Source organism: Protomyctophum parallelum (genome assembly GCF_964188405.1).
Source record: "Protomyctophum parallelum genome assembly, chromosome: 1".
Lineage (NCBI taxonomy): Eukaryota > Metazoa > Chordata > Actinopteri > Myctophiformes > Myctophidae > Protomyctophum > Protomyctophum parallelum.
The window spans coordinates 2970317-2998136 of NC_139697.1; the positions used below are offsets into that span (position 1 = coordinate 2970317).

General features: G+C 43.4%; 1 protein-coding gene across 2 annotated transcripts; it reads left to right on the forward strand.

The window, feature by feature from the left end:
- Nucleotides 1-3156: 3156 nt before the first annotated feature.
- fabp3 (fatty acid binding protein 3, muscle and heart) lies at nucleotides 3157-26917 on the forward strand. Of its 2 annotated transcripts, XR_014570584.1 has the most exons (5): nucleotides 3157-3408; nucleotides 9919-10091; nucleotides 17093-17194; nucleotides 25992-26123; nucleotides 26223-26917. XR_014570584.1 is itself a non-coding variant. In XM_083787613.1 (4 exons), exons 1-4 carry the CDS (start codon nucleotides 3336-3338, stop codon nucleotides 26040-26042), a joined length of 399 nt encoding a protein of 132 aa, XP_083643739.1. In that variant the 5' UTR covers nucleotides 3157-3335; the 3' UTR covers nucleotides 26043-26917. The 2 variants fall into 2 exon arrangements, 1 of the variants encoding a protein (XP_083643739.1); XM_083787613.1 differs by having other exon boundaries at nucleotides 25992-26917.
- Nucleotides 26918-27820: the final 903 nt, after the last annotated feature.

The window sequence follows — 27820 nt, forward strand, 5'->3', positions numbered from 1 at the left end:
CTTTTTTACTAACACTAACATTACAAAGATGCTACAGAACATCGAGATGAACCTGTGTAGTTTATGGCTGCTCCAACAGTAGAGATGAACCTGTGTAGTTTATGACTGCTCCAACAGTAGAGATGAACCTGTGTAGTTTAAGGCTGCTCCAACAGTAGAGATGAACCTGTGTAGTTTATGGCTGCTCCAACAGTAGAGATGAACCTGTGTAGTTTATGGCTGCTCCAACAGTAGAGATGAACCTGTGTAGTTTATGACTGCTCCAACAGTAGAGATGAACCTGTGTAGTTTAAGGCTGCTCCAACAGTAGAGATGAACCTGTGTAGTTTATTGCTGCTCCAACAGTAGAGATGAACCTGTGTAGTTTATGGTTCACTCTGGTCCCGAGGAGGCCTTCCTCTGGACCAGAGTGAACCCCAGGGTTCACTCTGAGGAGGCCTTCCTCTGGACCAGAGTGAACCCCAGGGTTCTCTCTGGTCCAGAGGAAGTCAAGGCGAGTACACCCAAGGGGCCAGTGAGGCACTCCAACGTTGAAGCGCTGCAGGGCCCTAGTGGTAAGAGGAAGGACTGCAGGGCCCTAGTGGTAAGAGGAAGGACTGCAGGGCCCTAGTGGTAAGAGGAAGGACTGCAGGGCCCTAGTGGTAAGAGGAAGGACTGCAGGGCCCTAGTGGTAAGAGGAAGGACTGCAGGGCCCTAGTGGTGAGAGGAAGGACTGCAGGGCCCTAGTGGTAAGAGGAAGGACTGCAGGGCCCTAGTGGTAAGAGGAAGGACTGCAGGGCCCTAGTGGTAAGAGGAAGGACTGCAGGGCCCTAGTGGTAAGAGGAAGGACTGCAGGGCCCTAGTGGTAAGAGGAAGGACTGCAGGGCCCTAGTGGTAAGAGGAAGGACTGCAGGGCCCTAGTGGTAAGAGGAAGGACTGCAGGGCCCTAGTGGTAAGAGGAAGGACTGCAGGGCCCTAGTGGTAAGAGGAAGGACTGCAGGGCCCTAGTGGTAAGAGGAAGGACTGCAGGGCCCTAGTGGTAAGAGGAAGGACTGCAGGGCCCTAGTGGTAAGAGGAAGGACTGCAGGGCCCTAGTGGTAAGAGGAAGGACTGCAGGGCCCTAGTGGTAAGAGGAAGGACTGCAGGGCCCTAGTGGTAAGAGGAAGGACTGCAGGGCCCTAGTGGTAAGAGGAAGGACTGCAGGGCCCTAGTGGTAAGAGGAAGGACTGCAGGGCCCTAGTGGTAAGAGGAAGGACTGCAGGGCCTAGTGGTAAGAGGAAGGACTGCAGGGCCCTAGTGGTAAGAGGAAGGACTGCAGGCGGACCCGTGGATTCATGACGAGGAAACCCTGTGCAGCATCTGGGCTTTAACCCATTTAGGCCTGACATCGAAATAAAAAAAGCCTTCTAAATCCTGACAGTTTTCTGAAATACCGTGTTTCTAGGCCTATATCACTCAATATGTCATGTCAAGGACCCCAAAAATGATATATAATTGGCCACCGAGACCCCCATCTGAAAATATGTTGTTCCAGGGACCCTCCAGAAGCAAAGATTTGAGTTAAAAACGTTCGTTCTGAAAAAATATATTCCAAATTTGAGGCACATTTTCACGATTTTTCAAAAATAGCAGACCTACAAGCTTGTAGCGCGCCACTCGGTGGCGCGCTATGTAGATCTGCTATTTTTCAATAGCTACATTATAACATAATGTTTAAAACACCAAAAGGGGTTAACATTGAGCGCTCGGTTGCACTTCCGCATTTGGGCACCAAAACTTGGTGGTCCAAATGCTGAATCGGGCGAAAAAAAGGCGGAAATAGACGGTCCCTCCGGGTGCTTCAAAACGCCACTGAGCAACTTCCACTGACATGAATAGCGGAGGGGGCGGAGCTTCACGCCAGATCAGTCTCTATCCTTTTAAAACCCATTCTGAGATCAGATTCTAAAAATGTCTTCTACATCCTGACAGTTTTCTGAAAAGCTATGTTTCTATGTCAGTCGTTCTTCAATTTTTCAAAAATAGCAGACCTACAAGCTCGTAGCGCGCCACTCGGTGGCGCGATATGAGCTTGTAGATCTGCTGTTTTTCAATAGCTAAAGCATAACATAATGCCAACACCAAAATGGGTGCCCGCCCAAAATGTGTTAATACACCCCATCATCTATATGGAGCCGGCCAGCTACTCTGACCTCAAAACCTCAAACCCCTTAGATCTCCATATATGGAGCTGACCTGTTCTGACATGCATTCCCATATGTTGATCCTTCCCCCCCACCTGTCCTTATAATTCCTTTTCTGACATTCCATATGTTGATCTGCCGACCTCATCAACCCCTGACCTGGCCTGTACACTCAAGACACGCTCCATTATATATATGGCCAGTACATAATTCATTCCATATGTTGATCTGACCTCCCCCCCATGCCAAAGCGCCAGCGCTCGCCCAGCAGTCTGCCGTCACCCAGGCGGGAGAGCTTGTAGATCGGCTATTTTCAGCATGCAACCAAGTGTAAAATTACTTATACTGGATCTCTTGTCCACTAGTTTTTATTCGTTGACGAAATCGTCAGTATATTTATAGTCTTATAGTTTTAGTCGTCATAGTTTAGTTTCCATTTAGTTTTCGTCTGAGAAAAAAGGTAGTCGACGAAAATAATTCGTCTTTGTTTTAGTCGAGGAAAACAACACTGCTTCTCGCCCTCAGGGCGTCTTACTGGTATAGTTATACTTTGTAGTTTGGGATTATTACTACAAAACACACTATAACGATATGTGTCCATATCGCGACACATATTGTAAGCTCGGCTATTTTTTTTTTTTTTTTTTTTTTTTTTCTTTTACAAATGGGACATTCTGCAGATTCTGCACAATGAGTAGTATATTTTACTTTTGGTACTGTATAGGCTACTTTAATTAAGTACATTTAAATACTTTTGGTATAGGCTACTTTAATTAAGTACATTACAAAATGTAATTTTCTTTTTTTTAAAGCCTACTGAACGTTTACTTGTCAAGTTGTCAGGGTGTACACTGCCCCCCCCCCCTCCTCTCTCTCTCTCTCTCTCTCTCTCTGTTCCGCACAGGGCGGTGACGTCACGAACAGCCGGTATAAATTCAGCCAGTAGGATCGCAGTAACGCTCAGTGACTCAATCCTCTCTTTCTCCTCTCTCTCTCTCTCTCTCTATCTCTCCCTCCACCACTCCACTTCACTTCATCCATCCTAGCTCCAGACTCCAACGCCCTGCTATCTCTCTCTCTCTCTCTCTGTCTCTCTATCTCTCTCTGTCTCTCTATCTCTCTCTGTCTCTCTCTCTCTGTATCTCTCTCTGTATCTTCGTTGTTTCTGCAGTCATGGCTGATGCGTATTTGGGCACATGGATCCTCAAGGAGAGCGAGAACTTTGACGAGTACATGAAAGCGATTGGTAAGAAGAAAGCAGCATGTGCTGTGTTGTGTGTTGTGTGTGCTGTGTTGTGTGTGTGTGTGTGTGTGTGTCTGGGAGGGAGAAAGAGAGAGAGAGGGCGACACACTGACCAAGTGCTTTCTTTAATATCGGTGCCCCATTTAAAACCGCATGCAGGGCACTGTGTGTGTGTGTGTGTGTGTGTGTGTGTGTGTGGGGGGGGGGGGGGGGGGGGGGGGCGTGTGTATGACAGTGTGTGATGCACGCGTGCGCGCGTGGCATCACGGTCTGTGTGCCAGTCTTGTTGTTGTGCAGGGGGTGTGTGTGTGTGTGTGTGCTGTAGTCTGTGGTGGTGCGTGTGGGCACATGAAGGCATGGTTATAATGTGAAGGAGGAAGGTGTGTTTTAGTATTTTTGTGTATGTGTGCGCGCGCGCGCGCGTGTGTGTGTGTGTGTGTGTGTGTGTGTGTGCGCCTGTGTGTGTGTGTGTGTAAGCAGATGTTTATTTAGGGCGTGGGAAAAGTAAAGCGAGAGGGCGCAGTGGGAGAGCAAGAATGAAAGAAAGAAAGACAGAGATTAAGAGAGAGAGAGAGAGAGAGAGGTTGCACCAAAATACAGAGTGGAGGAGAGAGAGAGAGAGAGAGAGGGGGGGGGGGAGGGAGAGAGAGAGAGGGGGGGGAGAGAGAGAGAGAGAGAGAGAGAGAGAGAAGGGGGGGGAGGGGAGAGAGAGAGAGAGAGAGGGAAAGAGAGGGGGAGAGAGAGAGGGAGAGAGAGAGAGGGGGGGGGAGAGAGAGAGGGAGAGAGAGAGGGGGGGAGAGAGAGAGAGAGAGAGAGAGGGGGGGAGAGAGAGAGAGGGGGGGGGCACCCACCGCATGGCTTCTATAAAGGGTGCATGGGTGGGGTTGGTTGGTTGGGGGGGGGGGGTTCTTCTTATAGACGCACACATTGTGCACACACACACACACACACACACACACACACACACACACACACACACAATACATGGGTGTGCACAGTGCACACAGGCATATGGGGGTGACATTAGCTGAAAGCGTTTCATTGTGTGTGTGTGTGTGTGTGTGTGTGTGTGTGTGTGTGTGTGTGTGTGTGTGTGTGTGTGTGTGTGTGTGTGTGTGTGTGTGTGTGTGTGTGTGTGTGTGTGTGTGTGTGTGTGTGTGTGTGTGTGTGTCCGTTGTGTGCACAGTTAAATCACACGGTTAATCCCGGTCTTCATTTTTAAAACACTGTCTGGCACGTTTTAAAATGTAAATGGTTTTTTAACTGACGTTTTTAATTTGGAATGAACGAACGAACACTGGATTTGAAGTCTGTTGTGTTGTGTGCACTGGGGCGGCTTCTGACTTAGACGGACAGCCTGACAGCATATGGAAACTATCACACCGCGCGTGTGTGTGTGTGTGTGTGTGTGTGTGTGTGTGTGTGTGTGTGTGTGTGTGTGTGTGTGTGTGTGTGTGTGTGTGTGTGCGCGCGTGTGCGATCTACATTCAGTCTGCACCTACAGTCTATGCGATCTCATTTTCTACATTTGAGCAAGAATGGTGGAGCACTAGTTGGCCGTCCAATTCTTATGTTTTTGCAACAAGAGAGAGAGATACTTGCGTCACGTCATGCTTTAGCTATTGAAAAATATCAGATCTACAAGCTCGTAACGAGCTTGTAGGTCTGCTATTTTTTTGGAAAAAATCGAAGAACGACTGACATAGAAACATTAGCTTTTTCCAGAAAACTGTCAGGATGTGGAAGACATTTTTTTTTTGAATCTGATCTCGGGTCAGAATGGGTTAATAAGAGAGGTTTTTAAGTGGAGCACTTTGATGTCGTCTGTTATGTTATGTTATGTTATGTTATGTTATGTTATGTTATATGTTATATATTATGGCTCCAGGTGACATATTTTGAATGTCGTAATGTTCAGCTACTACAGACTATAAATGTTTTCATAATCTCGATATTCACGTTTGAGCAAGACTCGTGTGTGTGTGTGTGACTGTGTGTGTGTGTGTGTGTGTGTGACTGTGTGTGTTGGTGGCAGGTGCACGCGCGACACACACATTTTAACAACCCGTGAAGAACGCCACCTATTTGACTTTGCGCCGCTATGCCGCGGTGACCTCGTAACACAGATACTAGATTTAGTCGGCCTTTAGTGACTCCACTCCGGTGACTTAGTGACTCCACTCCGGTCGTTGACCTCCTAGCCTAGCCTGTCTGTCTGCCTTGCTTTGGTCACCATGACAACCCGATAACCTCTGACCCCCCCCGGTGCGCCCAGACCACTCAGACCCTTGTGCTATTGATCGATGGATGGATCAGAGCAGAGCAGATAGTCGGTAGTGGTATATTTGCTGTATTGATCGTGTTTAAAACGTGGCGGGTTTCTCTAGCCTGAAGGCAGAGAGAGATAGACGGACTGGGGCTTTTTTTGGCTCGGAAAAGTGCACACTGTCTGCTACTGTGGCTGCTGGTTTGAGAGGGGTGGGGGCTGCTGTTAACCCAATTACTGACCCCCCTTACACACACACACACACACACACACACACACACACACACACACACACACACTCTTGTGTCACTACTGCACTTGTGCGGCCGGTAATTTTTAGGAGTGTCATTTTTTTTGTTGCCCTAACAGCTCTTAACAATGAGCCAGAAACAATGCTGATCTACAAGCTCGCAGCTCATTTCAACGCGCCGTGCTGTGCGCTTGCAGATCTGCTCGTTTTGGGTGCTGGCTGAGTGGCAAAAGACAGCCAAATAGAACAATCAGGAAGCTGTTGGACATAAATGAGAACTAAAATGTTAAACTAAACTAAAATGTAAAACAGAAATGAGAACTAAAATGTCAGGAAGGGACTATAGTGGACTAAGAGATCCGGTATACGTTATTTTACACTTGGTTGCATGTTGAGAATAGCAGATCTACAAGCTCACAACGTGCCTCAGCGCGAGGCGTTGTGAGCTTGTAGATCGGCTATTTTCAGCCAAGTGTAAAATCGGCCATTATGACGGCATAATTTTAGTCGACTAAACACTAAAACATTCCACCCCGGGTGACTAAATTGTGACAAACTATTCAAGAGACCATGACTAAAACTACATGTGCTGTCAAAATCAACACTGTCTGTAATCAATTGTAACCTTTTTAAAAACGTCTTATTTCTCTAGTGAGGATCAGGAAAATTGTCCTCACAATGTCCTCTACGTCTCGAAGTCTACTATACTTGAAGTTGTGGGGACATTTGGCCCTAGTATTACACACACACACACACACACGCACACACACACACACACACACACACACACACACACACACACACACACACACACACACACACTTCGATTTCTTTATTTGAGTCCACATTTATAAAATACATTATCTAGGTCTAGGGCACAAATATTTTCAGTTGCTTCTGATATACTACGCACTCGGAACATCACGTGTCTCAGTGCTCGAGTCCAAACAAGCCCTAAATGTACAGAATATACAGTAGGCAACACATGAACTTATTCACAGCAAACATTGGTCACACACATGTACACACACGTCACACACACACACACACACACACACACACACACACACACACACACACACACACACACCCCAATCACACCAACAGGCTCAGACATGCGGTCGGGTCAAATGGACAGTGTTTTGTTTGAACAACATGCCACGCTGGAGGCTGTGAGTCCTGATCTGGGATCAGATCGGAGACAGGAGACAAAAGGGCAAATCGATGGGAACTGTGGTGACCTTTTGCCTAAACATACTAATTGCAGGTGACACTGGATTGGTTGTCCTTTAGACGTTTTACTCATCAGGACAACGAACGATCGAGATTTGCTGGTATCGACGTTTACAAAGCGATGAATTGGACGTGATGATAATGCGGGTTATCTGATGCAGTGCTTATCAAACTTCTTAAAGGGATAGTTCAGATTTATTTTTACTTAACCCATTCTGAACTGAGATCAGATTCTAAAAATGTCATCCTGACAGTTTTCTGAAAAAGCTATGTTTCTATATCAGTGCAGGTTCTTCGATTTTTCAAAAATAACAGACCTACAAGCTCGTATCGCGCCACTCGGTGGCGCGATACGAGCTTGTAGATCTGCTATTTTTCAATAGCTAAAGCATAACATAATGCCAACACCAAAATGGGTTCCCGCCCCAAAATGGATTAAGTTGTATGAAATACTTGCCATTTAATATAGTGGTTGCAATTGTATTAATTGATTGCCCGAGTCCCGTGGTGGGAGTTCTGCTCTGGTTTTGGTGAATATTAAGTAGTTCCGGTCATTTTGTGGGGGGGCACAGGGGGCCACGCAGTAAAAACGAACGTAATTTGTATTGTTGACCTATTTCTAAAATATTAGCGAGACTTTCGTTCAACTTTGACCCCTCCATCACATGGAACTATCTTTTGGGGCGTAGTGATATGGACACAAAAAACATAGTTCCGTGTGATAGAGGGGTAAAAAAAATTACGAAAGTTGCACTAATATATTTAGAATTGGCCTTAGGCCTAAATGGGCATTTAGGCCTAAGGCCAATTCTAAAAACGCCTTCTAAAGCCTGACCTATAAAGTTTTCTGAAAAACCTCAAATATTTATATGGCAGCATCAATTCTTTGTAATTTTTCAATACTGTACCTACTGTACAGAACACCAAACATGTGTTCCCGGCCTGAGGGGGTAAAACACCAAAAGGGGTTCCCGCCCAGAATGGGTTAATTAAGGGTCCATTTGGTTGGTTCCGAACTATCAATTAAACTTAAGACATTTGCCCCGGTGACCCAAACTAGTGAAAATAGCAGATCTATACAAGCTCACTGCGTCGTGCCGCGTTGTGAGCTTGTAGATCGGCTATTTGCACTAATTCTTAAATTAAGTTTTTCTAATTCATGGAATTTCTTAGATTTTTCTTGGATTTCTTCATGAAATTATTATTATATTATTTGCTTTTTTTTTCCCTAATTCAAAACAAAATGTAGACACAATAAAAGGGAACCACAAAAGGGTCCCGACCCCGCCCAGTGTTTGTGAACCAGTGTGTGTTTAACCCATTCTGACCTGAGATCAGATTCTAAAAATGTCTTCTACATCCTGACAGTTTACCATTCTGACCTGAGATCAGATTTTAAAAAAAAAGTCTTCTATGTCAGTCGTTCTTCGATTTTTCAAAAATAGCAGACCTACAAGCTCGTAGCGCGCCACTCGGTGGCGCGCTATGAGCTTGTAGATCTGCTATTTTTCAATAGCTAAAGCATAACATGATGCTGACACCAAAATGGGTTCCCGTTCAGAATGGATTAAAGTATAAATTAATGGAGGTTACACACACAGCGTTTAATTTCCCTAATGGGTCAATAGTGGGGGGGGGGGGGGGAGCTGAATGTTTCACCTGATGTCTTGAATAAAACATGTGGACGCCGGGTGGCGTTTCGTTGGGTTGCATTACCTCACCCAGCTGTGTGTCTCTCTCTCTCTCTCTGGGGGGGCGGCGGTGGCTCAGCGGTAGAGTGGCCGGATGGCAACCGCAAGGTTGCCAGCTCGAACCCCGCTTCCCCCCCAGAGTTACTGTCGAAGTGTCCTTGAGCAAAGACACTGAACCCCTAATTGCTCCCGATGTGCTGGTTGGTGCCTTGCATGGTTTCCTCTGCCATCGGTGTATGAATGTGTGTGTGTGAATCAGTGTTATTTTTGGCAGCAAATTTCTATTTTAGTTTAGTCATAGTCTACTTTGGACTGAAACTTCATTTAGTTTTAGTCACATTTTAGTCACCTGGAATGTGTTAGTCTAGTTTTAGTCGACTAAATGTCATAAGATTTTAGTCGACTAAATCTACAGTTGATTTAGTCGACTAAAATGTATTTTGGCGGGCCTTGATGCCGTCGTAATGAGTGTTTTTACACTTGCGTTGTGACGCGTTGTGAGCTTGTAGATCAGCTATTTTCAGCATGCAACCAAAGAGTAAAATGACTTATACTGGATCTCTTGTCCACTATAGTCCCTTCCTAACATTTTAGTCTAGTTTTTATTTGTCGACGAAATTGTCAGTATATTTAGTTTTAGTTTCAGTCATCATAGCACAGTTTTAATTTAGTTTCCATTTGTTTTAGTCAGTGAAAAAAGGTAGTCGACGAACATTTTTCGTCTTAGTTTTAGTCGACGAAAACAACACTGTTGTGAATGGGTGAATGTATAATGCACAATCTATGTAAAGCGCCTTGGATAAAGGCGCTATATAAATGCACCATTTACCTTTTTTTTAATCCATTCTGAACGGGAACCCATTTTGGTGTCAGCATTATGTTATGCTTTAGCTATTGAAAAATAGCAGACCTACAAGCTCATATCGCGCCACCGAGTGGCGCGATACGAGCTTGTAGGTCTGCTATTTTTGAAAAATCGAAGAACGACTGACATTTTTAGAATCTGATCTCAGGTCAGAATGTGTTAATTTACCATTCTCTCTCTCTCTCCCCCCCTCCCCCCCCCCCCTAAGGTGTGGGCTTCGCCATGCGCCAGGTGGCCACCAAGACCAAGCCCACCACCATCATCGGGCTGGAGGGCGACACGGTGACCGTGAAGACCCAGAGCACCTTCAAGAACACCGAGATCAGCTTCAAGCTGGGAGAGGAGTTCGAGGAGACCACCGCCGACGGCAGGAAGGTCAAGGTGAGACACGGGACGCCACGGGACGGGGGGGTCCGGGGGGGTCGAGGAGACCACCGCCGACGGCAGGAAGGTCAAGGTGAGACTGGGGACGGGACGGGGGGGGACGGGGGGGTCGAGGAGACCACCGCCGACGGCAGGAAGGTCAAGGTGAGACGCGGGACGCCACGGGGGGGGGACGGGGGGGTCGAGGAGACCACCGCCGACGGCAGGAAGGTCAAGGTGAGACGCGGGACGCCACGGGGGGGGACGGGGGGGTCGAGGAGACCACCGCCGACGGCAGGAAGGTCAAGGTGAGACACGGGACGCCACGGGACGGGGGGGTCCGGGGGGGTCGAGGAGACCACCGCCGACGGCAGGAAGGTCAAGGTGAGACTGGGGACGGGACGGGGGGGGACGGGGGGGTCGAGGAGACCACCGCCGACGGCAGGAAGGTCAAGGTGAGACGCGGGACGCCACGGGGGGGGACGGGGGGGTCGAGGAGACCACCGCCGACGGCAGGAAGGTCAAGGTGAGACTGGGGACGGGACGGGGGGATCCGGGGGGGTCGAGGAGACCACCGCCGACGGCAGGAAGGTCAAGGTGAGACACGGGATGCGACACCACGGGGGGTCGGGGGGTCGTCAGACCGGGAAGTTGGGATCCTCCTCTCCAAGTATAGTTCAGAGGTCACATGTGAGAACAAATATATGAGCTGAATCCCCCCAGGTGTAGTTTGGAAAACCTTTTTGACATGGTTCATGTTTAGCTAAGCACCGTGTGGACCAGAGAAGTTAAACCATTCTGACCTGAGATCAGATTCATACAAGGTTTCCACTGGACACACACACACACTGGTCTGATTAACCCATTCTGACCTGATCAGATTAAAAAAATGTCTTCTACATCCTGACAGTTTTCCATTCTGACCCGAAATCAGATAAAAAAAAATGACTTCTACATCCTGACAGTTTTCCATTCTGACCCGAGATCAGATTCTAAAAATGTCTTCTACATCCTGACAGTTTTCCATTCTGACCTGAGATCAGATTCTAAAAATGTCTTCTACATCCTGACAGTTTTCCATTCTGACCCGAGATCAGATTTAAAAAAAATGTCTTCTACGTCAGTCGCTCTTCGATTCTTTCAAAAATAGCAGACCTACAAGCTCGTAGCGCGCCACTCGGTGGCGCGCTATGAGCTTGTAGATCTGCTATTTTTAAATAGCTAAAGCATAACGTAATGCTAACACCAAAATGGGTTCTCGCCCAGAATGGGTTAAACCCAATACGCTGTTGACCGGGGTTCCCCAGGGAGACGTTATTACAGGGAATTCATGTGTCGCTCAGGGGGCGTAGCTGCTGACCATTTGGTTGCCCTACTCGTAGGATATTTGTGGATATTTGTTGCCCCCCCCCCCCCCCTGGGTGTGTTGCCCAGAATCGTACCCGGAAGTTATGTGGGAATGCCCCCTGAGTGGAAAAAAAGTCCTATCTTGATTGTATTAAACAATGTTTAAACTCACTTTTTCCACTCAATTTCACTTTATGCATAAACAATGTTTAACCCATTTTGGGGGCGGGAACCCCTTTTGGTGTCGGCATCATGTCATGCTTTAGCTATTGAAAAATAGCAGATCTACAAGCTCATAGCGCGCCAGCGGCGCCACCGAGTGGCGCGCTATGAGCTTGTAGGTCTGCTATTTTTGAAAAAAATCGAAGAACGACTGACATGGAAACATAGCTTTTTCAAGAAAACTGTCAGGATGTAAGAAGACATTTTTTAGAATCTGATCTCGGGTCAGAAACTCACTTTGCCACTCCATTTCTAACTCTCTTTATGCATAAACTGATGTTTAATGTTTAATGTTTAATGCAGCCTCTATACTTGGTCCACTCCCTTTTTCCCCCTCCTTCTTCAGCACAAAATCCCATATTTGCCTAAAATAGTTTTTATCAACAAGCTCACTCACTCACCCCAGGGTCTCCTCATCCTTCTGAACATGTAATCAATGTTGATTGATTGATAGTTCACTCCAGAATAGGGACACTTATAGGGTTCATGTCAAGACAAAGTCCCGTTAAACAAGTTCTCTGCCTGATTTGTTCCCACGGTCGTCTCTTAATATTGTATTCATTCATTGCCAATTATTTCCCCCCTAAGGAGGGTGTTGATAATCCCCAATTTTTTATATTGTAAAATCAATGTTAATTCTTCTCTTGAATAGTGCATAAAATGTAAAATTGTACCCTCTCAGAGTAAGGACTATTATAAGGACTATAATTTAGCTGGTGGACCCCCTGGAACTCCATTAGGGACCCCAGGCTGGGGGTCCCCCTGGAACTCCATTAGTGACCCCAGGCTGGGGGTCCCCCTGGAACTCCATTAGGGACCCCAGGCTGGGGGTCCCCCTGGAACTCCATTAGTGACCCCAGGCTGGGGGTCCCCCTGGAACTCCATTAGGGACCCCAGGCTGGGGGTCCCCCTGGAACTCCATTAGGGACCCCAGGCTGGGGGTCCCCCCTGGAACTCCATTAGGGACCCCAGGCTGGGGGTCCCCGGACCCCTCTTTGGGAACCAGTGGTTGATTGAAACCTTTATTTATTCTCGAAAGAGCAATTGAGGTTCTCCCTCATTTTCAATGCTGACGAGATTACATTACATACATTATATAAAACAGTTATATATAGCAGGTATAAAACACAAATAAATCTTCATGTAAGGCAAAGACATATTATATAGACAATGAGACAAACATAAATTAAAAACAGTTACATATTGAGGTAGGGAGGTTCAGAAGCTGGTTGTTAAATTGACCATATGATATTGGGGTATTAATTTTCAATGTTTTGCTGTAAAGTGTTCCATGTGGTAGGGGGCGGGGCATCGAAGCAAAAAGCTGACTTTCCTAGTTCGGATTGTATGGATGGGACCTCTAGTCTAAGCCATTCACTTGAACGGGTCTGGCGAGTATTTATTTGGTGTAGATAAAGGATTCTTTTCACCTGGCAGTGAACAGGGAGAACATAATGTTCCCCCTGGCCACTGAACATGGCAACCTGACCAGACAGGTTGCCATGTTGGCTTGTTTCCCGTCAAAGTTGGCTTTTTTTTTTTTTATTTATCCGCACTAAAAGTGTCAAAAGTACATCACGTATGCAGCCATGTTTGACGGCCAAACTATTCGACCCTCCTCAGCTGGAAGGTCACATTTGTTTTGGCCCCCAAAAAAAACCTTGCTGGACGTGACGTTCTGCCACTTTTGTTTTCTTGCAAGTAAAATACTTTTCGGCGCAAAGCTGCCCAGTATACCTTTTATTTTTTTCTCTTTCAATGTTTTTTATTTGATTTTCAGTTATTGACATATAGATCACATTGACGTACATAAAACAAAAACAAAACAAAAGACAGAATCAACAACATGCCAGCAAATAGTACAGAAAAAAGTAGCAGTCAGGTATACTCCATCATACAGTTGAAGTCATACTTCATATATCCATATATATACATATACATACACACATTCACACATATATATATATATATATATATATATATATATATATATATATATATATATCTTTGCATACCTATACATACTCATATAACTTCTTCTCATACTGTTACACCCATACATATTACATCTTTTCCATTCCTCTTTTATAAATCTTGCAATAGGTGACCAATCTCTGACGGAGTCAGTAAGATTGCCTCTTAGTACATGTGATAACCTCTCCATTGGCAATATCGAATATGAGGTTTTCATACCATAATTGTATGTCAGGGGGATCCTCATCTAACCATTTTTGTAGAATTGTGAGCCGTTTTTTTTCTTCTTTTGTTAACAAGAATTTTTAGCCCCCGGTATTTATAGACCAGATGGATAAGACGTCTAGACGGATAAGGCCTTTCATTGGTCTTAAGGGACATTCAGCGCCACTCGGTAATAAGGGACCGAAACAATACTAAAACAAACAATGTTGATCATGATGCTAATTATGACGATGGGAATCCCAGATGGCCGAACATTGTGTCCTTCCCTTCCTTCTGTTCTGTCCGGTCCTGTGAGCACCGTCACGGTTGCCAAGAATGTATAGGACGGAACTGTCGGGAGGAGCCCATTTTTTTTTTCTTTCTAAAGTGCTCTCCGAGCGCCTGTCATTATGCTGTTGGTACTTTGGGGGAGACGAGGAGGAGGAGGAGGGTGGGGGTGGTGGGGGGGGGGGGTCTCGGGGATGGTGAGGTCAGAGGTGAGGGGTGAGGTGTCAGGGACGATCAGTCACCGATCCCCCCCCCCCGCGAACCGAACCGTGAAATCGGAAGCCCCAAATGAGGTGCTAACTTGAAAATGTATGCTTGGAAAAATGTTTGCGGGGGTATTTTAATGTGGAGGATGGAGCGGAAAGAATGTGGGCTGAGGAGGCGCGAGAGAGGACGGGGGGGGGGGGGGGATTAAAGAAAGAAAGAGTTGAATGATGGCTGCTGGAGAGAGGTCAGCGGGGGTGATATGTGAGGACAGACAGACAGAAAGAGAGAGAGAGAGAGAGAGAGAGACGGGTGTATGGTGCTGCTGAGCTGAGGAAAACTGGTCTCGCGAACAAAGCCTTGCTTGTTGGAACGGAGCCACTGGCTCCAAACACACCCTCCTCGATGCATCGACATCCTATAAATCACAGTGAGAAGGAAGACCGTACCGTAGTACCAACCACACACATGTACGTTTTAAAAGCATAGCGTCGCTGTCGGAAACCCCTCGTCTCTCAGAAATTTTTACTTTTTGTGTTTCGTAAATTAACGGCCCTATACTTGTCTTGAACACACTACTACAGCGTCGCACGAAAGCATCGCAAGTAGCAGATCCGCAAGCTCCGAACGCAGTGTGAAGCGAGCTTGTAGATCTGCTACTTTTGCTCGTTTTGATTACATTTTAATCCTGAAATGTACGTTTTTGTTACATATGAGGATTCCAGTGCCCGATATAGTAACTTTTTTTCATAGTCGATTAATCTGTTAACCCATTTTGGGGCGGGAACCCCTTTTGGTGTTAGCAATCATGTTATGCTTTAGCTATTGAAAAATAGCAGATCTACAAGCTCCTACGAGCTTGTAGGTCTGCTATTTTTGAAAAATCGAAGAGCGACTGACATAGAAGACATTTTTATAATCTGATCTCAGGTCAGAATGGGTTTAAGATAAAGATAACTTTATTGTCCATTTAAATCTGACATCAAATAGAAATGTGCCCTTGACAGTCGGTATACAACAATAAAAACATTACATAAAATACACAATGTATTAAAAAATACTTCATGAAGTGCATTCCCACATAACGCAGCAACGGTGATCATGGTCTTTCTTAGTTGATGGAGCTTTTGTTGGTTCAACCATTTAGGCCTGACATCGAATTAACAGTTTTCTGAAATCTTTCAAAAACGGCAGACCGACAAGTTGTAGATCTGCTATTTGTCAATAGCTAAATTATAACTATGTTTAAAACACTAAAAGGGGTTCCTGCACAAAATGGGTTAACTTGACGGGGAGGGGGGAGCATAAAAGAACCATTAATCATTCTTTTATCTTTTATTCTTATTATTTTTCCCCTCCATGCTGAATGAATTATCATTTGACAGATGATCAACACATGTCTTGTAAACTCTGGCCGTAACGAGGCTCAAATGAGGTCACTCACATCCACATACCATTTTTAACGGCGGGTGCTGAACTCGAGCAGAGGTCAAAGGAAGGCAGAAAGCTGCGTTCGCACTCACACCGTCTCACGAGTCCTGTTTAACTTTATTGTGACATAAAGTCGTAAAAAAGGGAGAGTGTGCAAACTCATCTCTTTTGCCTTTTTTAAACTCCGGATATGGCCGTATAAATTCTACCTAGTCTATCAAATGCCAAGTTCTGCTGTTCAAATGCCTCCTCACCCAAACCTGAAAAGGCCGGTCTCTGTAGCACGATTGCAAGCAGCAGACAACAATTTTACAGTTTTGATTTAAATCGACTATTCAGTCAACAAATTACCTCAGCCCCAGTACGTTTACAAGAATTGGGCGAATATTGATTCTCTCTTTTTTGAGTGTGAGTAAACTTACTCATACAAGTTACTCTTACAAGTAAGCCTTGCCAAGCCATGAGGTCCATAGGGCACGAGCTGCTGTTTCTGTAGCACGAGGCAGCTTGATGTACAAGTACATCAAGTACACCGCCTGGACATGACGCCAGTATATCGCAGGGACTTAGGGCCGATTCATACTCCTATTTTAGAGCCGAATAAAAGTGGGTTCGGCGCTGTAGAGCCTACAATTTGACGTAATTTGAGGTTTGTGGGGGCGGGTACCGTCCTAAAGTCGGCTCTTCGTTGCTACTGAAAATTTCTGACGAGCCGAAATCATTTCGGCACTACAGCGCCGAAACAGCGGTAAAATAGGAGTATGAATCGGCCCTTAGCCCCCCACAATCCAACCCTTGATGCTGAGTGCCAGGCCATGTTTTTAGAGTCTTTGGTATGACCCGGCCGGGGATGGAAACCCTCAACCTCCCAGTCTCAGGGCGGACTCTCTTCATTTATTTTGTATGTTCAGCCTTAATAAATAAAGGCCGTTTCCTCGTTTCCCCGTTCCTCGTTCGTTTAACTCTTAGAGCCCGGATCTCCTGTTTTTAAGGAAGTGGTGCAACCACTTCCTTAAGTGACTATGTGTGTCTCTGGGTGGGTGGTTGTGTCTGAGCACGAAAACAGCACGGTTGTTTTTCACCACCTGTGCGCAACCTAGCACAAACACACGCACATATTAACTGTATATATATGGTGATTTCGGGTGAGCCAGTACAGTACAGTGCAGTACAGTAGAGGGACCCCCACACGGTAACTTTCTCAACCGTTTCGGACGCGGGGCGGCTCGCCGCAATTGGCCCGGCACCCTGGGTGCGTTCCTGTGGGTCTATTGATTATCTTTGCTGTCTCTCTACACGCACTGAGCGCTGAGTAATTTACTACCTCTTTGTCTGTTGTTTCCCTGCAGTCTCTGGTCTCGGTAGACGGCGCTAAGCTGGTGCATATCCAGAAGTGGGAGGAGAAGGAGACCAGCTTGACCCGGGAGGTCACCGGAGACAACCTTACACTGGTCAGTACTATAATACTATGAGACAACCTTACACTGGTCAGTACTATAATACCATGAGACAACCTTTACACTGGTCAGTACTATAATACCATGAGACAACCTTTACACTGGTCAGTACTATAATACCATGAGACAACCTTTACACTGGTCAGTACTATAATACCATGAGACAACCTTACACTGGTCAGTACTATAATACCATGAGACAACCTTTACACTGGTCAGTACTATAATACCATGAGACAACCTTTACACTGGTCAGTACTATAATACTACGAGACAACCTTTACACTGGTCAGTACTATAATACCATGAGACAACCTTTACACTGGTCAGTACTATAACACCATGAGACAACCTTTACACTGGTCAGTACTATAATACTATGAGACAACCTTACACTGGTCAGTACTATAATAATACCATGAGACAACTTTACACTGGTCAGTACTATAATACCATGAGACAACCTTTACACTGGTCAGTACTATAATACCATGAGACAACCTTTACACTGGTCAGTACTATAATACTATGAGACAACCTTTACACTGGTCAGTACTATAATACCATGAGACAACCTTTACACTGGTCAGTACTATAATACCATGAGACAACCTTTACACTGGTCAGTACTATAATACTATGAGACAACCTTTACACTGGTCAGTACTATAATACCATGAGACAACCTTTACACTGGTCAGTACTATAATACCATGAGACAACCTTTACACTGGTCAGTACTATAATACCATGAGACGACCTTTACACTGGTCAGTACTATAATACTATGAGACGACCTTTACACTGGTCAGTACTATAATACTATGAGACAACCTTTACACTGGTCAGTACTATAATACTATGAGACAACCTTTACACTGGTCAGTACCATAATACCATGAGACAACCTTTACACTGGTCAGTACTATAATACCATGAGACAACCTTTACACTGGTCAGTACTATAACACCATGAGACAACCTTTACACTGGTCAGTACTATAACACCATGAGACAACCTTTACACTGGTCAGTACTATAATACCATGAGACAACCTTTACACTGGTCAGTACTATAATACCATGAGACAACCTTTACACTGGTCAGTACTATAATACCATGAGACAACCTTTACACTGGTCAGTACTATAATACTATGAGACAACCTTTACACTGGTCAGTACTATAATACTATGAGACAACCTTTACACTGGTCTGTACTATAATACCATGAGACAACCTTTACACTGGTCAGTACTATAATACCATGAGACAACCTTTACACTGGTCAGTACTATAATACTATGAGACAACCTTTACACTGGTCAGTACTATAATACCATGAGACAACCTTTACACTGGTCAGTACTATAATACCATGAGACAACCTTTATACTGGTCAGTACTATAATACCATGAGACAACCTTTACACTGGTCAGTACTATAATACCATGAGACAACCTTTATACTGGTCAGTACTATAATACCATGAGACAACCTTTACACTGGTCAGTACTATAATACCATGAGACAACCTTTATACTGGTCAGTACTATAATACTATGAGACAACCTTTACACTGGTCAGTACTATAATAATACCATGAGACAACCTTTACACTGGTCAGTACTATAATACCATGAGACAACCTTTACACTGGTCAGTACTATAATACCATGAGACAACCTTTACACTGGTCAGTACTATAATAATACCATGAGACAACCTTTACACTGGTCAGTACTATAATACCATGAGACAACCTTTACACTGGTCTGTACTATAATACCATGAGACAACCTTTACACTGGTCAGTACTATAATAATACCATGAGACAACCTTTACACTGGTCAGTACTATAATACCATGAGACAACCTTTACACTGGTCTGTACTATAATACCATGAGACGACCTTTACACTGGTCAGTACTATAATACCATGAGACAACCTTTACACTGGTCAGTACTATAATACTATGAGACAACCTTTACACTGGTCAGTACTATAATACTATGAGACAACCTTTACACTGGTCAGTACTATAATACCATGAGACAACCTTTACACTGGTCAGTACTATAATACCATGAGACGACCTTTACACTGGTCAGTACTATAATACTATGAGACAACCTTTACACTGGTCAGTACTATAATACCATGAGACAACCTTTACACTGGTCAGTACTATAATACCATGAGACAACCTTTACACTGGTCAGTACTATAATACTATGAGACAACCTTTACACTGGTCAGTACTATAATACCATGAGACAACCTTTACACTGGTCAGTACTATAATACCATGAGACAACCTTTACACTGGTCAGTACTATAATACCATGAGACAACCTTTACACTGGTCAGTACTATAATACCATGAGACAACCTTTACACTGGTCAGTACTATAATAATACCATGAGACAACCTTTACACTGGTCAGTACTATAATACCATGAGACAACCTTTACACTGGTCAGTACTATAATACCATGAGACAACCTTTACACTGGTCAGTACTATAACACCATGAGACAACCTTTACACTGGTCAGTACTATAATACTATGAGACAACCTTTATACTGGTCAGTACTATAATACCATGAGACAACCTTTACACTGGTCAGTACTATAATACTATGAGACAACCTTTATACTGGTCAGTACTGTCTAAAATACCATGAGACAACCTTTACACTGGTCAGTACTATAATACCATGAGACGACCTTTACACTGGTCAGTACTGTCTAAAATACCATGAGACAACCTTTACACTGGTCAGTACTATAATACCATGAGACGACCTTTACACTGGTCAGTACTGTCTAAAATACCATGAGACAACCTTTACACTGGTCAGTACTATAATACCATGAGACAACCTTTACACTGGTCAGTACTATAATACCATGAGACGACCTTTACACTGGTCAGTACTATAATACCATGAGACAACCTTTACACTGGTCAGTACTATAATACTATGAGACAACCTTTACACTGGTCAGTACTATAATACCATGAGACAACCTTTACACTGGTCAGTACTATAATACTATGAGACAACCTTTACACTGGTCAGTACTATAATACCATGAGACGACCTTTATACTGGTCAGTACTATAATACTATGAGACAACCTTTATACTGGTCAGTACTATAATACCATGAGACAACCTTTACACTGGTCAGTACTATAATACTATGAGACAACCTTTACACTGGTCAGTACTATAATACCATGAGACAACCTTTATACTGGTCAGTACTATAATACCATGAGACAACCTTTACACTGGTCAGTACTATAACACCATGAGACAACCTTTACACTGGTCAGTACTATAATACCATGAGACAACCTTTACACTGGTCAGTACTATAATACTATGAGACAACCTTACACTGGTCAGTACCATAATACCATGAGACAACCTTTACACTGGTCAGTACTATAACACCATGAGACAACCTTTACACTGGTCAGTACTATAATACTATGAGACAACCTTTACACTGGTCAGTACTATAATACCATGAGACAACCTTTACACTGGTCAGTACTATAATACTATGAGACAACCTTTACACTGGTCAGTACTATAACACCATGAGACAACCTTTACACTGGTCAGTACTATAATACCATGAGACAACCTTTACACTGGTCAGTACTATAATAATACCATGAGACAACCTTTACACTGGTCAGTACTATAATACTATGAGACAACCTTTATACTGGTCAGTACTGTCTAAAATACCATGAGACAACCTTTACACTGGTCAGTACTATAATACCATGAGACAACCTTTACACTGGTCAGTACTATAATACCATGAGACAACCTATACACTGGTCAGTACTATAATACCATGAGACGACCTTTACACTGGTCAGTACTATAATACCATGAGACAACCTTTACACTGGTCAGTACTATAATACCATGAGACAACCTTTACACTGGTCAGTACTATAATACCATGAGACAACCTTTACACTGGTCAGTACTATAATACCATGAGACAACCTTACACTGGTCAGTACTATAATACCATGAGACAACCTTTACACTGGTCAGTACTATAATACTATGAGACAACCTTTACACTGGTCAGTACTATAATACCATGAGACAACCTTTACACTGGTCAGTACTATAACACCATGAGACAACCTTTACACTGGTCAGTACTATAATACTATGAGACGACCTTTACACTGGTCAGAACTATAATACCATGAGACAACCTTACACTGGTCAGTACTATAATACCATGAGACGACCTTTACACTGGTCAGTACTATAATACCATGAGACAACCTTTACACTGGTCAGTACTATAATACCATGAGACAACCTTTACACTGGTCAGTACTATAATACTATGAGACAACCTTTACACTGGTCAGTACTATAATACTATGAGACAACCTTTACACTGGTCTGTACTATAATACCATGAGACAACCTTTACACTGGTCAGTACTATAATACCATGAGACAACCTTTACACTGGTCAGTACTATAATACTATGAGACAACCTTTACACTGGTCAGTACTATAATACCATGAGACAACCTTTACACTGGTCAGTACTATAATACCATGAGACAACCTTTATACTGGTCAGTACTATAATACCATGAGACAACCTTTACACTGGTCAGTACTATAATACCATGAGACAACCTTTATACTGGTCAGTACTATAATACCATGAGACAACCTTTACACTGGTCAGTACTATAATACCATGAGACAACCTTTATACTGGTCAGTACTATAATACTATGAGACAACCTTTACACTGGTCAGTACTATAATAATACCATGAGACAACCTTTACACTGGTCAGTACTATAATACCATGAGACAACCTTTACACTGGTCTGTACTATAATACCATGAGACAACCTTTACACTGGTCAGTACTATAATAATACCATGAGACAACCTTTACACTGGTCAGTACTATAATACCATGAGACAACCTTTACACTGGTCTGTACTATAATACCATGAGACAACCTTTACACTGGTCAGTACTATAATAATACCATGAGACAACCTTTACACTGGTCAGTACTATAATACCATGAGACAACCTTTACACTGGTCTGTACTATAATACCATGAGACAACCTTTACACTGGTCTGTACTATAATACCATGAGACAACCTTTACACTGGTCAGTACTATAATACTATGAGACAACCTTTACACTGGTCAGTACTATAATACTATGAGACAACCTTTACACTGGTCAGTACTATAATACCATGAGACAACCTTTACACTGGTCAGTACTATAATACCATGAGACGACCTTTACACTGGTCAGTACTATAATACTATGAGACAACCTTTACACTGGTCAGTACTATAATACCATGAGACAACCTTTACACTGGTCAGTACTATAATACCATGAGACAACCTTTACACTGGTCAGTACTATAATACTATGAGACAACCTTTACACTGGTCAGTACTATAATACCATGAGACAACCTTTACACTGGTCAGTACTATAATACCATGAGACAACCTTTACACTGGTCAGTACTATAATACCATGAGACAACCTTTACACTGGTCAGTACTATAATACCATGAGACAACCTTTACACTGGTCAGTACTATAATAATACCATGAGACAACCTTTACACTGGTCAGTACTATAATACCATGAGACAACCTTTACACTGGTCAGTACTATAATACCATGAGACAACCTTTACACTGGTCAGTACTATAACACCATGAGACAACCTTTACACTGGTCAGTACTATAATACCATGAGACAACCTTTACACTGGTCAGTACTATAATACCATGAGACAACCTTTACACTGGTCAGTACTATAATAATACCATGAGACAACCTTTACACTGGTCAGTACTATAATACCATGAGACAACCTTTACACTGGTCAGTACTATAATACCATGAGACAACCTTTACACTGGTCAGTACTATAATACCATGAGACAACCTTTACACTGGTCAGTACTATAATAATACCATGAGACAACCTTTACACTGGTCAGTACTATAATACCATGAGACAACCTTTACACTGGTCAGTACTATAATACCATGAGACAACCTTTACACTGGTCAGTACTATAAAACCATGAAACAACCTTTACACTGGTCAGTACTATAATACCATGAGACAACCTTTACACTGGTCAGTACTATAATAATACCATGAGACAACCTTTACACTGGTCAGTACTATAATACCATGAGACAACCTTTACACTGGTCAGTACTATAATACCATGAGACAACCTTTACACTGGTCAGTACTATAATACTATGAGACAACCTTTACACTGGTCAGTACTATAATACCATGAGACAACCTTTACACTGGTCAGTACTATAATACTATGAGACAACCTTTACACTGGTCAGTACTATAATAATACCATGAGACAACCTTTACACTGGTCAGTACTATAATACTATGAGACAACCTTTACACTGGTCAGTACTATAATACTATGAGACAACCTTTACACTGGTCAGTACTATAATACCATGAGACAACCTTTACACTGGTCAGTACTATAATACCATGAGACAACCTTTACACTGGTCAGTACTATAATACCATGAGACAACCTTTACACTGGTCAGTACCATAATACCATGAGACAACCTTTATACTGGTCAGTACTATAATACCATGAGACAACCTTTACACTGGTCAGTACTATAATACTATGAGACAACCTTTACACTGGTCAGTACTATAATACTATGAGACGACCTTTACACTGGTCAGTACCATAATACCATGAGACAACCTTTATACTGGTCAGTACTATAATACTATGAGACAACCTTTACACTGGTCAGTACTATAATAATACCATGAGACAACCTTTACACTGGTCAGTACTATAACACCATGAGACAACCTTTACACTGGTCAGTACTATAATACTATGAGACGACCTTTACACTGGTCAGTACCATAATACCATGAGACAACCTTTATACTGGTCAGTACTATAATACTATGAGACAACCTTTACACTGGTCAGTACTGTCTAAAATACCATGAGACAACCTTTACACTGGTCAGTACTATAATACCATGAGACAACCTTACACTGGTCAGTACTATAATACTATGAGACAACCTTACACTGGTCAGTACTATAATACCATGAGACGACCTTTACACTGGTCAGTACTATAACACCATGAGACAACCTTACACTGGTCAGTACTATAATACCATGAGACAACCTTTACACTGGTCAGTACTATAACACCATGAGACAACCTTTACACTGGTCAGTACTATAATACCATGAGACAACCTTTACACTGGTCAGTACTATAATACCATGAGACGACCTTTACACTGGTCAGTACTATAATACCATGAGACAACCTTTACACTGGTCAGTACTATAATACCATGAGACAACCTTTACACTGGTCAGTACTATAATACCATGAGACAACCTTTACACTGGTCAGTACTATAATACCATGAGACAACCTTTACACTGGTCAGTACTATAATACCATGAGACAACCTTTACACTGGTCAGTACTATAATACCATGAGACGACCTTTACACTGGTCAGTACTATAATACCATGAGACAACCTTTACACTGGTCAGTACTATAATACCATGAGACAACCTTTACACTGGTCAGTACTATAATACCATGAGACAACCTTTACACTGGTCAGTACTATAATACCATGAGACGACCTTTACACTGGTCAGTACTGTCTAAAATACCATGAGACAACCTTTACACTGGTCAGTACTATAATACCATGAGACAACCTTTACACTGGTCAGTACTATAATACTATGAGACAACCTTTACACTGGTCAGTACTATAATACCATGAGACAACCTTTACACTGGTCAGTACTATAATACCATGAGACAACCTTTACACTGGTCAGTACTATAATACCATGAGACGACCTTTACACTGGTCAGTACTATAACACCATGAGACGACCTTTACACTGGTCAGTACTATAATACTATGAGACAACCTTTACACTGGTCAGTACTATAATACCATGAGACGACCTTTACACTGGTCAGTACTATAATACCATGAGACAACCTTTACACTGGTCAGTACTATAATACCATGAGACAACCTTTACACTGGTCAGTACTATAATACTATGAGACAACCTTTACACTGGTCAGTACTATAATACCATGAGACAACCTTTACACTGGTCAGTACTATAATACCATGAGACGACCTTTACACTGGTCAGTACTATAATACTATGAGACAACCTGTACACTGGTCAGTACTATAATACTATGAGACAACCTTTACACTGGTCAGTACTATAATACCATGAGACAACCTTTACACTGGTCAGTACTATAATACCATGAGACGACCTTTACACTGGTCAGTACTATAATACCATGAGACAACCTTTACACTGGTCAGTACTGTCTAAAATACCATGAGACAACCTTACACTGGTCAGTACTGTCTAAAATACCATGAGACAACCTCACACTGGTCAGTACTATTAAAACTCAATGTCTGCCAAGGACTTAATTAACTGCTTTTTTTTATCTCCCACACTGTCAACAATGCCATTAACGCCTTTAAAAAAAAAAAATCGTCCGTGAGTAGGGCGGGGGTGGGACGGGTCTCTGTTCGTTCGTTCCTTCTTTCTGTGGCGTTTGATTTCATCACTGTCTCTCTCTCTCTCTCTCTCTCTCTCTCTCCTCTCCACAGACACTCACTCTGGGAGATGTAGTTTCCACACGCCACTACGTACGTGCGTAGTCCGTAACGGATCACCCTCCTCCTCCCGAGTCCTCCCAAGCACACCGATGCCCAACCCACGTCAGCCAAAGCCTGTACCCTCTGTACCCTCCTCCTCCTCCATATCACCTGCCCTGTGTCCCCTCCCTGTCTGTCCCCTCCTCCATATCACCTCCCTCTCTGTACCCTCCCTGTCTGTCCCCTCCTCCATATCACCTTCCCTGTGTCTCCTCCCCGTCTGTCCCCTCCTCCATATCACCTGCCCTGTGTCCCCTCCTTGTCTGTCCCCTCCTCCATATCACCTTCCCTGTGTCCCCTGTCTGTCTGTCCCCTCCTCCTCAATATCACCTGCCCTGTGTCCCCTCCTCCATATCACCTGCCCTGTGTCCCCACCCTGTCTGTCCCCTCCTCCATATCACCTGCCCTGTGTCCCCTCCTCCTCCATATCCCCCTTTTTATTGGTGAATTCACCCCCCGTCTCTCTCTCCCTCCCTCCCTCCTCTCCCCTCCCATCTTTACACTGCCGTTCCTCTGTGTGAAACACTGAATAAATTCCACTGATTTTGTTTTTTGTTTTTGTTTAGTAGAAGAGGAGAAAAAAAAAGGGAGAAATAATGCCTTGTGTATTATGGGTTTATTTTAATTTTATAAATGACTTTCTGCATGGTGCCAAACGGCGGTCTCTCTCTCCCCCCAAAGGAAAGGGTCGTCACTGAGTATATAAATGGTTGTGTTTCAAGTTTAGTTTTATTAGTTTTGTTTTTTTGTTGTGTTATAATGTTATACAATATTTTCATGTTTTTGTTTTTTTGCCCTCGAGTGTTCAAATGTGGCTACGGTTAAATGTGTGTAGGGGAATGATAACTTGAATAAAAAAAATACAAAAACACACTTAAGTCCCAACTGTCTCGTTTTTTTTATCAAAACCATTCCAACTCGTGTACGCTGGCAAAGTTCATGCTTGGCGAAATGTGTGGTGAGTCGAGAGTGAGTCATTTAGACAATCTGTATCCTGTCTGGTTTTTGGTACTGTAGCTATTTGACTTTTTGTAAGATATTTTTGGGGCTTTTTCTGCCTTTTTATTCAGTAAGTACAGTAAGGAAAGTTACTATATTTACCCAGGGTAACTGGACTAAGGAAAGGAAAGGTACTATGTTTACCCAGGGTAACTGGACTAAGGAAAGGAAAGGTACTATGTTTACCCAGGGTAACTGGACTAAGGAAAGGAAAGGTACTATGTTTACCCAGGGTAACTGGACTAAGGAAAGGAAAGGTACTATGTTTACCCAGGGTAACTGGACTAAGGAAAGGAAAGGTACTATGTTTACCCAGGGTAACTGGACTAAGGAAAGGAAAGGTACTATGTTTACCCAGGGTAACTGGACTAAGGAAAGGAAAGGTACTATGTTTACCCAGGGTAACTGGACTGGACTATAAGGAAAGGAAAGGTACTATGTTTACCCAGGGTAACTGGACTAAGCTCAAGAACTTGTTTACAGCCAGGCCCTGCTCATAGAACATTTCATGGTAGGGGTTCAATGCCTTGTCCATAAAGGGCACTTCAGCGGTGGTCATTTTAACGTGGCGGTCGGGGGATACGAACTATAGCGACCTTCCGATATCAAGACCGCTCCGCTAACCGTTCGGCCACCGCTGCCCCATTGTGGTGCATTATGTGTGTTTAACCCATTTTGGTGTTAGCATTATGCTATGCTTTAGCTATTGAAAAATAGCAGATCTACAAGCTCATAGCGCGCCACCGAGTGGCGCGCTACGAGCTTGTAGGTCTGCTATTTTT